The 13,016-nt window shown below is 45.5% G+C and overlaps 3 protein-coding genes across 12 annotated transcripts; 2 read left to right on the forward strand and 1 right to left on the reverse strand.

The window, feature by feature from the left end:
- Positions 1–382: 382 nt before the first annotated feature.
- Positions 383–1,071, forward strand: LOC6584783 (39S ribosomal protein L14, mitochondrial). The gene has a single exon (XM_002010389.4). The coding sequence runs from the start codon at positions 460–462 to the stop codon at positions 973–975; it is 516 nt and encodes a 171-aa protein (XP_002010425.1). The 5' UTR covers positions 383–459; the 3' UTR covers positions 976–1,071.
- LOC6584784 (raf homolog serine/threonine-protein kinase Raf) lies at positions 1,059–5,542 on the reverse strand. Of its 4 annotated transcripts, none has more exons than XM_015161230.3 (6): positions 4,967–5,541; positions 4,141–4,898; positions 3,865–3,993; positions 2,802–2,942; positions 2,347–2,720; positions 1,059–2,261 (listed from the first exon to the last, which is right to left on the reverse strand). In XM_015161230.3, the coding sequence occupies exons 1-6, from the start codon at positions 5,127–5,129 to the stop codon at positions 1,679–1,681; spliced, it is 2,148 nt and encodes a 715-aa protein (XP_015016716.1). In that variant the 5' UTR covers positions 5,130–5,541; the 3' UTR covers positions 1,059–1,678. The 4 variants fall into 4 exon arrangements, with proteins under 4 accessions (XP_015016716.1, XP_015016717.1, XP_015016718.1 ...); XM_015161231.3 differs by having other exon boundaries at positions 4,099–4,898; XM_015161232.3 differs by having other exon boundaries at positions 2,802–2,909; positions 3,865–4,898; positions 4,967–5,542.
- Positions 5,543–6,176: 634 nt separating this feature from the next.
- LOC6584785 (pre-mRNA-splicing factor 38B) lies at positions 6,177–9,122 on the forward strand. Of its 7 annotated transcripts, none has more exons than XM_044011672.1 (6): positions 6,177–6,319; positions 6,453–6,605; positions 6,713–6,837; positions 6,938–7,084; positions 7,755–7,872; positions 7,981–8,072. In XM_044011672.1, exons 1-5 carry the CDS (start codon positions 6,310–6,312, stop codon positions 7,863–7,865), a joined length of 546 nt encoding a protein of 181 aa, XP_043867607.1. In that variant the 5' UTR covers positions 6,177–6,309; the 3' UTR covers positions 7,866–7,872; positions 7,981–8,072. The 7 variants fall into 7 exon arrangements, with proteins under 7 accessions (XP_043867607.1, XP_043867606.1, XP_032588397.1 ...); XM_044011671.1 differs by having other exon boundaries at positions 6,938–7,073; XM_032732506.2 differs by having other exon boundaries at positions 6,178–6,324; positions 6,938–7,073; positions 7,755–7,861; positions 7,981–9,122.
- Positions 9,123–13,016: the final 3,894 nt, after the last annotated feature.

Raw genomic sequence — 13,016 nt, forward strand, 5'->3', positions numbered from 1 at the left:
ATCAATGATCAATCGAACTGTTCCGGGCATTTACATCACAAGTTTCAAAATATCAAGTAATAATTTATCGCAGTATTTTAAAACTTAAATTTATTATATAATATACATGTTAAATAACCAGAAGCCATAAAGCATTGTCGTCGAAATTATGGGTTTTTTGCTACAGTGTACACCAACATTTATTATATTTACATTCGAGCTGCAGTAGCAATGAAATATTAAGAACTTACATAACTTACATAAAAATACAGGCATATTTAAAAAGCGCGCCCTAAACTTATACTGCTGATGTCACAAATTACTATCGTATAAAATACAAACTTATCGATAGCTGCGCAATGTGCCCTCAGTTTTCTCAGCACTTTCTTGCATACGAGCATCGATGTATCGATAGGCATTGTATAATTTTATTTGTTGTGCTGAAAATCAGCAACGGGCAAGTCGAAAACTTTTGGAGCAATGGCTCAACTCCTGCTGCGAAACTTCACACGAGCCGGCAATGCGGCGCTCTTAACAAAAGGCACCAGCAGCAGCTCCATCACAGCAACAAGCGCCGAGCCCGGCAGCTGTCAGCTGCACACAACGCCGGCATGCTGCGAGATTAGGAAACTCGCTCGACTGCGCGTGGTGGACAACAGCGACCTGGGCAAGCGTGCCATGGCCGAGGGTCGGCCGCCCCGATGCATCCATGTGTACAACAAGCGGGGCGTTGGCCTGATCGGCGACAAGGTGCTGGTGGCCATCAAGGGCCAGATGAAGAAGGGCATCCTGGTCGGCCTCAAGCAGAAGCAGCGCATAAAGCAGCCCCAGTTCGACAGCAACAATCTGGTGCTCATCGACGACAACGGCTCTCCGCTGGGCACACGCATCCACGTGCCCATTCCCACGGTGCTGCGGACCATACTGAAGGAGAAGACGCTGGCCAAGGGCGCGGACTACACGAAAGTCCTGGCCATAGCCAGCCGTTACGTTTAACTGACGAACTCATGCGTTTTTACATGTGTTTGTACAAAGGATATATATAAATATGTATAAATAAATAAAAAAAAACATGAATGTTCTTTATAGTAATAAGTAGTATATTGTTTATAATGTAGTTTCTCTTATTATTTCGCATTTTTTAGTAGTAGTAGATCCCTAACGTAAGTGTGTGTGTGTGTGTGAGGGTGTCTGTATGTGTATATGTGTATATTTATTTAGATGTATGTACATATGCGCGTTTCAGTTTAGTTAGTTTACAATAATAGTTGCGGTTGTTTTTGCGTTTGTTTAAATGATAACAGAAATGCACATTAGAAGTTGCTTCAGGCCGAGCAGTTGTTGGGCAGAGCGAGACAGCTAATCTTGTGTCACTCCGCTCTGTCTCTCTCTCTCACGTCCAGTTGCTTCAGGCTAAGCTGAAAGTGAAGCAGCCAAAAGAGACGACAAGCGAGAGCGAGAGAGAGAGATAATCTTTTTTCCTGCTCACATTCAGTTTCCATACTCCTCTCTCGCTCTCTCTTCTGCTTAGTGTGGCCTTGAAGCATTTGTTTCATGCCTTCCATTCATAGTAAGTACAGGTACAGCCTCCCTCCTCCTCCTCCCTCCTCCTCCCTCCCTCCACCTCCCTCCTCATCATCATCCTCATCCTCCTTCCATCTCCATCCAACTCCTCCTTCCTTGTTCAACTTATATTCTTTTAGATGTTGCCCGCGCTGTTGTAGAACTGAAAGTTATTGTAGTTGACCGGTGTCTTGGGACTGGGGCACATGTATAGGAAATCATCGTTCTGCAGCTGGGATTGGGTTAAATTTGGCTCGCTGGCGCTGCGATGAATCTTGGGCAATGTGCGCAGCATATTCTCCAGCATGTTGAGTAGGGGCCGAAACAGCGGACGCTCCTTGGGATTGTATTTGATGCAGTCCTCGGAGAGACGTTTCAGCGCCTGCGGTGCATCAGATCGCACCTGGGTCATATCGGGACGCAGCAGACCGCGCCCGACCATGAACAGAATCTGATCCTTGTTGCTGATGTTGCGATAGGGCAGGCACTCGGCCAGCAGCTCGTACATGACTATGCCGAACGCATAGACATCTGATTGAAAGGAATAGGGATTCTGTTCCTGCATGCGTATCACCTCTGGTGCCATCCACAAAATGCTGCCTGTTGGCTGATTTGCTTGCTTCTCGCCCGACCAGCGCGTCTTGGCGGTGGCCAGGCCGAAATCGCCAATCTTCACGGACAGATCCTCGTGCAAGAAGATGTTGTTCGTCTTGAGATCCCTGTGCGTAGATGGAGAAAGGCGGAATGGTGGGGCGATCGTTAATCTCCATATATTATATTAAATCCCATATTCCAGCGACTCACCTGTGTATTATGTTCTTGGCATGCAGATAGTCCATGCCCTGCGCCACCTGCCTGCCAATGTCGATGAGGGTGTTCAGCTTGAACTTCGTCTCGTTGACATGGACGTGCTTGTAGAGGCTGCTGCCCTCACACCACTGGGTGACTATGGCCAGCGAGGGCTTCGAGACGCAGCCCATGAACAGCAGAATGTTGCAGTGGCGCGTCTTCTTCAGCATGGCCACCTCATTCTTGAACGCCTGCAGCTGGGCCGGGCTCGGCGTCTTCACCTTGAGCGTCTTTACCGCTACGGGTCCATGCCAATGGGCGCGATAGACTGTTCCAAACGAGCCCGAACCGATGCGTGGCCCAATCAAGATCTCCTCTGCTTGGATGTTCTATAGGCAAATATATAAAAGATATCAAATCCAGATTAGCAAGATCTTGGATCTACACTACATCGCCATGCTGCAACTCACCCAATTCTCTTCCGAGCTCTTGGCGTCACGTGAGAGCAGATTCTTGTTGCTCTCGTCGGCGGATCTGGCCCGGGGTCGATTGTGCTTTAGGGTGCTGGTGGGCGACGACTGCGTCGAGTTCGAATGATCCGTGCACGGATGCTGCAATGGGTCAAACAGAGAAGGAGAAAAAAACAAACAAAAAAAGAGAGAGAAAGAGGAGAGCGCGGAATAAAACCAAAAAACGAGCAGCATTAGGCCGAAAATAAAAAATAAAAATCACTTGCGTTAGTCAACAGATTTAAGCCAGCTCGATTCAAATAAATGTTATATACTCTCTACTCCTATTTTCTACAGTTCCATCAAACCTTCACCCATTTTCCAAAGCAACTATGTTCAAATAAATTTCACATAACTTATCACTTATATTCCACACTTGCCAGAGAAATTCTCTTACCATCTAGTACAAGTCTGATTCAGGCCAGTTCGATAAGCTTTTACGATAAGCCTTAAGAAGTTCTATAGAAAGTTTAAGTGGAATTCTTTCACACTTTGTTTATAGCTCATGGGAACAACTAATGAGAAGAGAGAAGCTGACACTTCTGTGCTATTTTTATATATAATAGAGATAGTTTTGAATTGAAGTCCATTCAACTTCTTAGGGTTTCAGTTGAAACAACTTTGATAGAATCACTTTTATCTATATTTTACGCTTGCAAGTGAGTTTAGGAATTTAGTTTGAACTAAGCCTTAAATCTTGAATCATCTAATGAACCCAAGAGAGAGATTGAAGGGGGTATACTTGACTTTCCAACATCGGTTAATACTTAGTTCCACTGCAAATATCTTTCACTTAATGTATTTCTAAGCTAAGGTCAGTCTAACAGCCAGCTGGGAGTTATCTTTGCACTCAAATCCCTTAAGGCATTCAACAAGCAATGGTCAATAGAAATCCGGCTAGAGTCTAGTCGGGAGCTCATTCTCAGTTATCAATTGGTTATTCAGATTATACATAGAGAGTTAGCCCCACTAGCCCCTCCAGCTGGAAATGCTGGCCATGTCCAGGTGTCCGACACCCACTTACCGGCAATGGGGGCCTGGCTTGCATGATGAGGCTGCGCTGCGTGTCGTTGGTCAGCGGGCGGATGCTGTTGATGCAGACATTGGGCGCCGAGTTGGAGCGGTCGTCCTGGCTGATGCGCGGCGGTCGGCCCTGTCGGTTGGCAGAAGGTTTAGAGCTGCTGTTGTTGGTGGTTGTTGTGGTTGTGGTCGTGGTGGTGCTGCTGCTGCCGCTGCTGCTGCAGCGACGGCTACTCACATTGAAGCGGACAGCATTGCTGCGACCCACGGGCAAACCCACCGAGTTCTCCGGATACGATGACAGCAGGCGCTCGTAGTAGCTGTCCACGGAGAAGGGCTGGCAGAGCATGGGCACCCGGCCGGCGCAGCGCTGATGGAACCGGAAGTTGCACTGGCTGCAATAGAAGCCCGTGAAGAGCAGCCGACGGCAGCCCTCGCAGAAGACGATCGAGAAGAAGGTTTTGCGTATGAACTGGTGCTTGATGTGCGGCCCCAGCGGGAACTTGTCCAGCAGCCGCACATAGATCTCCTCCACGTGCAGCGTGCCAATGTCCGTGTTCCACGGTATGATATGTCGGCCGCTATGCGGCGTCGTGCTCACCTCGCACATGAACGGCTCCAGCTGACGCAGCGTGAGCGCCTTCATCAGGGCGTCGCACAGCCGAGTCCCGGCCACCACCTCGACGGAGGTGCGCTGCTGGTTGGGCAGATGGGCGCGCAGCAGCACCTTTGGCTGGCGGGTCAGGGTGCCGCACTGGCTGCCCGACCCGGTCTCGCCCGGTGTCTGCTCGTGAGCGTGCCTGGCCAGCTGGCGCTGTTGCTGGAGGATTTGCGTCTGGTTTTGATAGTGTGGCTGATCCGTGCGATCCGCACTTAATGTCGACTGTTGCTGCTGCTGCTGCTGTTGTTGTTGCTGCTTGGCCTCGCTCTGGCTTTGACTCTTGGAATCATCGTCCTGTTGCAGAGCATTCAATTGCTCCATTAACTCGTGCTCCTTGGCCTTCAACTCGTGCAGCTTAGACGTCAGCTCCTGGTATTCTATACGAAAAAAGAAGAGAAATCTGCAGTGAGCAATGGTGAGAGTACGTTGGGTATTGAGAATCCACCTGTTAAGTACATAGCTGGCGGCTCCTGAAGATTGGCGAATTTCGCATTTAATGCGTCGATGTTCTCCCTCGTCACATGGATGACCAGCTGGACATTGTGGAGCTCGTCGGCAAGCGGATCGTAGACTTCGCTGTCGCTCTCCGGCGATGAGTCGGTCGACATGGCGACGACTCCAAATGGCTCTCACCTGCGTCCAGGTGATTCGTTTGACAACTTTAACACCCCAGCTCCTACAGCTGCCTGACCATGACCCTGACCCTGAACTTTGTTGCTGCTGCCGCTGCGGCTGCTGCTGCTGCTGATATTTTTGCTTAGATTATTAGTTTTGGTCAGTTGTTTGTTTTGCGCTTGCGTTCAGAATTTGCTCGATTGACACTGGTTGACACCCACGTTCGCATCCGCTTCTACATCTAAATGCACAAGCACAAACACTACCAGCTGAGAGGCAACGGCTGCTGCTGGCAGCCAGCGGCTGCATTTTTTCACTCGCCCGACTTTTAATTGATTAAAACGCAGTCCGCGGATGCTGTTTCTTCTTCTACTACTGATTCTGCTTCTGCTTCTGCTGCTGCTGCCTCTGCTTCTTCTGCTGCTGCTACTGCTGCTGCTGCGTTGCGTATATTTTGGAGTCGATAAGTTCATGTTCTGAGCTAGCTCGATAGTGCGGTCACTCAGTAAGTCGTGAAGCAGCTCAAGCCGCGCACTTATCGATATACCATAATACATCGCATTGCAAAAAAGAAAACGCGCGAAACTTACAATACGTGCACATATAAGCAGAAAAGTATAAAATTCCAGTTTTATTAAAATAAACTAAATTTATTATAAGCTTAGCATTATACAAATAAACAGTTTCTTTCATATTACTGTACAATATACGACATAGTTAAGTTAACAAGTCAAGACCAATATAAGATTTGTATAAGACCAATTGAGTTAACACTTCAAATGAACCAACTGCACTCTTAGGTAAATATCGGCAGTGAACATCTGATAACGGCACATCGATATTCGTAAATATTTAATGAACGTTGATTTTTTGGTGTTAGTCTCCATTACATTAGTTTTTAACTTCCCGAATAAGCAAATGTAATATTCACATTATATGATTTCATATAAAATAGTTTGATAGGAGTACACGAATCACATTTCACTTGTATCGATAGTTGTCGTGCTCAAACATATCGACTTGTGTTTCTAGCATCCCTAATTTCCCTGACCGACACACATTGACATTTTCACTGCACGCAAACGTTTGCAGATTGAGATTGCTCGGCCAAAAAAGTCACTTAAATGTGCAAAATTAATGCACAATATTAACACTAAAATCTAAACTGGAGTCATGGACGAAGGTAAGGTAGTGTGCGCCCGTCCTGGGCATTCCACTTTAGCTCAACAATTCCATTAAATTCATCTATGCTTGTGTGTATATCTTCCTGTCTCTTTCGCGGCGTCTTCAATGCTCGCTTGCTGTTGCTCTATCAGAATATTCAACGGCGTCTTCCGCCGGTGGCGCCGGCGGCAAAAAGGCCGGTGTTGGCAAACAGCACAATACGCTGCCACTGTGGGGCAATGAGACCTCAATGAACCTCAATCCCCTGATTTTGGCCAACATACAGAGTTCCAGTTATTTTAAAGGTAAGCCAATCCAACCAAAATTTACCCGCCAAAAAAAGAAAAACGAAAGAAAAAAAAACAGAAAGAGATGAGAGAAAAACAATTGATTGTTGCTTTTGCCCGCACAGTTCATCTATTCAAGCTGAAAACGTACCATGAGGTCGTCGACGAGATCTACTACCAAGTGAAGCACATGGAGCCCTGGGAGCGTGGCTCGCGCAAAACCTCTGGCCAGACGGGCATGTGCGGCGGTGTGAGTTTATGAAATGTAGCGCTAATCGTTGGCGATAATATTTAATCCGTTGATTAAAGTGAGAAGTGCAGCACGATATGCTAATGCTTTTCGTTTGCAGGTACGCGGTGTTGGCGCCGGCGGCATCGTATCCACCGCCTACTGTCTGCTCTACAAGCTCTACACGCTCCGTCTGACGCGCAAGCAAGTGAACGGACTACTCAACCATACAGACTCAGCCTACATTCGGGCACTAGGTAGGTGGTTGGTAAGTCGCATGAGTTCAGCCGTGTCTCACTCGTTGCTTGCTCCTGCTCCGCCCGCGTCTCTCTTTATCTCACTCTCCCTCTATCTATCTCAGTCAGTACGCAGCTCATTTGATCCAGTTCAGTTACAAAATATCAACTATTATTATTTTTCTTATAAATGCAATCAAGTTCATAGACATGTGTTTATATTATAAACAATATAAAGTTAGCGTGTTTTAAAGTACTTTGAGAATAATTTATAGAATTACGATATTTATACCATGATACTATATACCCATATGCCGTGAGTTTAAAGAAATATGATAAAGTTATATTATAACCATGTGTTGCGATATGACATAGTATTTCAGTACAGTATGCCCTATCTAAGCTGAACACTCGCTTAAATGAAGTGTTCCAATGTTTTCCAATAGCTTACCAATTTGATCTTCATAATTGATAAATCTTTGTATCTTGTTATATATTAGTTATACTATATATATTAGCAATACTATAGTCTTATATATAGTTAGTTCGCTCTTCGATAATATTACAAATTTAAGTGAAAATTGCTTTAGATTCAATTCATTATTATGATCTCGCTGAGCTGCGTGCTATCCTCTTCCTATTTATGACTGTGTGTGTGTGCACTAATAATTATTGTATGCTTTACGTGTAAATTGCCTGTAGGTTTTATGTACTTACGCTATACGCAGCCGCCGGGAGACTTGTATGACTGGTACGAGGACTATCTGCAGGACGAAGAGGAGATCGACGTCAAAGCGGGCGGCGGCCAGGTGAGTCAACTGTATGAGCCACCAATCAATATGCACAACGAACCCAATCAATTTTGCAATCGCGCCCACATTCGACTAATCAACATTCTCTGTTCGCTTCTCGGTGTGGGCCCGTCCAGGTGATGACTATTGGCCAGATGGTATATCAGTTCATGACAAAGCTGGACTGGTTCTCCACGCTCTTTCCGCGCATTCCCGTGCCCATACAGAAACAGATCGAGAAGCGGATCGAGCAATACTGCCGGGAGCAGGGCATCACGATCAGCCAGCTGAGCACGGGTCGGGGCAATCCTGCATCGGCAGCTGCGCCCGGCTCTGCTGCAGCCGTGGCCACAGGCTGTGATGACTATGAAGGCGGTGGGCGTGGCCATGGGGCAGCACGTTCCGGCGGAGGTGGCTATCCGCCTGCCAACTATCGTAATGATCATGACGATCGCGACTACTATGCAGCGCCATCATCTGGCTCATCGTATGGCCGCAGTCGCTGCTACGACGATTACCCTCCGCCGGCGTTAGCCTCCTCGATGCTGCCGTATGGCAATGTCGAGCGCGATAAGGACTATGGCGACCGCGGCGATCGCGGCGATCGCGGCGATCGTGTCGAGCGGCGTCGCAGCAGCAAGCACAAGAAGAAGCACAAGCACAGACAAAACTCGCGAAGCCGCAGTCGCAGCCGCAGCCGCAGCAAGAGTCGGAGCACCAGTCGTGCCCGTCATCGTCACGATCGCAAGCGCGAGGAGCGTGGCAGCCGTCATCGGTACAACGATCATCACGATGAACGCGAGAAGGATAAGGACAGGGAGCGTGAGCGGGAGCGCGACAGGGATAGAGATAGGGAAAGAGAAAGGGAGCGCGAGCGGGACCGTGACCGTGAGCGTGATCGTGAACGGGACCGGGAGCGGGAGCGACGCCATCGTTGACACTGACGAAGTTGTTTTTCTTTAGCAAACTGAATATTGTTTCTTAATATGTAGAACACTTGATTTTTTATTTGTAATGACATTTCTACAATCCTCCTCCTTCCCCTTCCTCCTTCTCCACTTCATTGCGGGCCAGTGTGATGCACGTATACTACTCGCATTCAACTGGACTTTTACTCAGGTTAACAACAGACTCACACACACACACCACACACACACACACACATACAGACAAGCATTATGGCTATATTTTGTAATTCATAGCTCTTAACTTTTACGCTGAATGTAAATTTTTCAAGTTGAGTTTTTAATGCAAAATAAAAATAATAACACTTGTTTAAGGTTTACGATCGTTTTTACTACCAATATGTGAAAAATGGTTAGAAATTCGGTTTGAAAATTTAAAGAATAGAAATTGCTCATTCAAAAAGTTTTTGGAAAACTTTTGATGTGTACAGTGAACATTAATTTTTATTTTATTTTTTAATAACTATAATTAAGTATTTGTGAAAGAAATATTTCAAAATGTGTTTTTATATTTTTAAATAAATATTTTTTTATATGCATATATAAATTTTATTTGTTATTTATTTTATTCAGTTCTGCTTTTGTCTGAGACTTAACCACTGAGTGGGACTGTATGCCAGGGAAATAATCTCAGGTCTAGATTTCCTCTATTACTAAGCTATTATAGTCTTTTACGTTTAGATGTAAATTCGTAATCTTCTGCTGCTGGTATTCAAATTAGATGCAAGATGATTTGGATGCGCATTCCTGAAGCTCTGTCACTGAATGAGTTCTACGACTGTTGGAATCTCTAAATCCCTATGAAACATCGAGTTTGTTATAACCCAGTTATCTCCAGTCCATCTTTGTAGCGCTATAAGGCTATAATCGTAGTTCCTTCCAATAGTTGTCTCTCTTTTCCTATATTCATTCCTTCCTTCTGTATGGAATACGGATGAACAAAAGAACGACTATATCCTTCTAGATGGAGGCTTTGCAGATATACGATAGCTGTAATTTGAGTTTGTATATTATGGTAAGCCGGCTTATATGATCATTTAAGGTGTGCTTTTGTGGGATTCGAAATTGGGGACCTATGCGGACATCACCTCTCAGTGGCAAAGATGTGATGCATCACATAAATATTTATTCTAAGCCTTAAGCGAATCGCGCCTTAGAGCTGGCTACGCTTGGCCTATAAGCTGGCAATGCCTCCGCGCATGCAAGGCTGGCAATGCTGCCTGCGCCTGTAAGCGGGCAAATCTTTAGAAAAATACTCATCTGCCCGCCATTCTGGTTGTTAAATATTTGACAGCTAGTTTAACGGGAGATGCTAACGAGCGCAGAGAAAAGAAAAAATGTGAAATTTAACAGTAGCATGCGAAAACGAGCGTTAAAGCAAATAGAGAAGGCAAACAATACACGCATACGTATGCGTGTCTGTACACACACACCCATATAAATATGTACTCATATTTATATATAAAAATAGGCAATTGACAGAAGAGTGCGAAGTGTGCGTTCAATGAATTAATATTAATATTTAACTAGCTAAAATGCGCGCCCAAAATAAATAAAATGAACACGCGTGAATCTGCATATGTGTGTGTGTGTGTGTGCTTTAAATTATATTTGTATGCGCTAGTATTTGTGCATCAGCCACAGAAGCCAGCCTAGTTTATTAGCTAGCGGCGCAGAGCAGAAGCAGAGCTAAGTCGAGTCGAGTCGGGCAGAGCTGCGCTGAGCAGATCTGAACAGAGCAGAGCAGAGCAGCTTAAACACCGGGCAAGCCTCCAATGAGCCACGCCTCAGGCCCCGCGTGGCCCGCTAAGTCGATGTGTGAGAATTTGAGTCTGTTTGAGCTTAAGTCGGAACGAAACAAAATAAATAAATAAAAAAAAAAGAAAAAAAGAAAACAGTTGCTTGCGCACAGTGAAACGCGAAGCAAGCGCCGCCAACGTCGCCGCGTTCTCTTGTCCGCACGCTCGCTCGTCAACGTACGCGTCAAACGTGTTGCCGACCGTTACAAAAACGAAAAAAATGTATATGCATACATATGTGCATACAACAAATAAATAAAACTAAATAACAGCAACAACAACAACGAAGAAAAGCAATCAAAACGAAACGGCAAATACGCAAAAGAAAAAGCTGCGAGCCAAAAAGCTAAAAGAGTTAAAATGTAATTTGCATGTGTTTTAAACAGCTGCTAAATTCAATATCTAAACACATACACATACACATACACGAGCACAACCACAGAGAGACGCAGCACCAGCACCAGCAGCAGCGACAGCGGCAGCGGCAGAGGCAGAGGCAGAGACAGGCTTTAAAGTGTTTGCAATTGATCAATGTCAGCACATGGGAAAATGCAATGAATGCAACAGCCAGGGCTGCTGCAGCAGTTGCACAACCCGGCTCGTACCGCAACCGCAAACAATTTAAGTTCACATTAATTGCCTGTCAAATATTGTAAGCAACTACACACTTGATATAAACCACAAATATATAGTTACAAGTCACGAGTGGTATTTATATGGCTGCCGTATTTGCTAAAGCCCAATTTGCTTAGGAGCGAGCGAGCGAGCAAGGGAGCGCGCCAGCCCTGGCAACGATAAACGCAGAGCGCACAATGTGCGCGTGCGTGTGCGCGTCAAACGCTTGCTCTGGCCATTTTCGTGTGCAATAAACATAAAGCTAAGGCTAAAGTGTGAAATAGATGTACACACTTATGCATAAATGAATACATATGCACAAGTACACGCATGCTCGCATGAATATAAACACATATGTACGTACATATGTTTGTGCGCGCCCTCCCTCTCAACAACATTCATTGTGGAAGCGTCATTGAAAGTTAACTTCAATCGGTTACTGGGCCAGCAGCAGAGTATAAGAGCGAGAAAAAGAGAGAGAGAGAGAGAGAGAGAGAGGCTGTTAGACTGATTATAAGAGCGCGCTAATGTTATCCTTCAGTTTTCTTAGTGTTTGCCATTTCGTCAATTGTATTGACGTAATGCAATGTGCCGTTCAAGCGAAACACAAATACACACACACCGCTCACAGAGACATACATACGCATACATACATAATTGCCAATACATACAGTTCGGCGTCTATCGCAGGTGTGTTGCCTAAAGTGGTTTCCATTTCGCAACGAGACAACGGGACGGTGGCAATCGGCGTCACATCAGCGTCAGCGGCGACGTCAGCGTCTTGTCAAAAATTGCACTTTGCTTGTTCTGTTTGCTGTTGTTGTCTCTTCATTTTCGTTGTTTGTTATTTATGCCGCTTGATGGGGCGGCACTTTTGCAGTCAAGCATGCGTCGTTGCCGATGCCGCCCACAGGTTGCATGACTGATCGGGAGTGTTTGCACACTCACATTCAAACTCTCTAACACACATACACACACTCTGTCATATTCATGCTATGTATTTATGTTTGCATTTGCGCCCTTGTTTTTTTTTCCCTCTCTCCAACTCTCTCTCTTTCATTCTTGTTCCTTCTGTGGTCGGTCTGCCTTGTCGCTAGTTACTGGTCGCTGGCCGCGGCTGCGTCTGCGTCTGCGTCTGACAAATGAATGCGCGTCACGCCGCCGTCGACGTCGCGACGTCCGCGGCCCCTGCCACTGACGTCATAGCCAGCACGGCGCGAACAAAGTGCGCAACGAATCACAATGGGCCACCACTCGCGAATCGCTGGTGAAATTGATATTGAGATGACATTACCTCTCCATTAATCACATGTTATCGATCATTGTCATTCCGATTGCCGCCTCGATTGCGCTCAGTCGCAAACGCTTTCTTTCGCACCATCTCATCCACAGCCACAGCCATAGCCAAGGACTGAACTCATCATTAAACAGCAGTTAAATCCGAATAGCTTTGCCAACCACAGCGAGTGCTAAATAGATGACTTTCAATTTTGACGGTAGATAAAAAGTCGAGACAAACTTAGATAATGACGTCTCAGTTGTTGATAATATTATATGGCTCTATGTATCAATAGATAATAAGTACAAAAATCATTTCCTCCAGTCATTTTGTGATCGTTGTGCAACAAATTCTAAAAATATACCCATACATACATATATTAGATGTTTCATTCTACATAGTGCAGCTTGTAATATATGTGATTTGCGTCAGCTGAAGTTTTCTATTTTTCGCTACTAAAACTCATTGTTTTTGTTATAGACTGATGTTTGAGTCACATTTCATACGTCAATTGG

The sequence above is a fragment of the Drosophila mojavensis genome, unplaced genomic scaffold, assembly GCF_018153725.1.
Source record: "Drosophila mojavensis isolate 15081-1352.22 unplaced genomic scaffold, ASM1815372v1 contig_136, whole genome shotgun sequence".
In the NCBI taxonomy this organism is placed as follows: Eukaryota; Metazoa; Arthropoda; class Insecta; order Diptera; family Drosophilidae; genus Drosophila; species Drosophila mojavensis.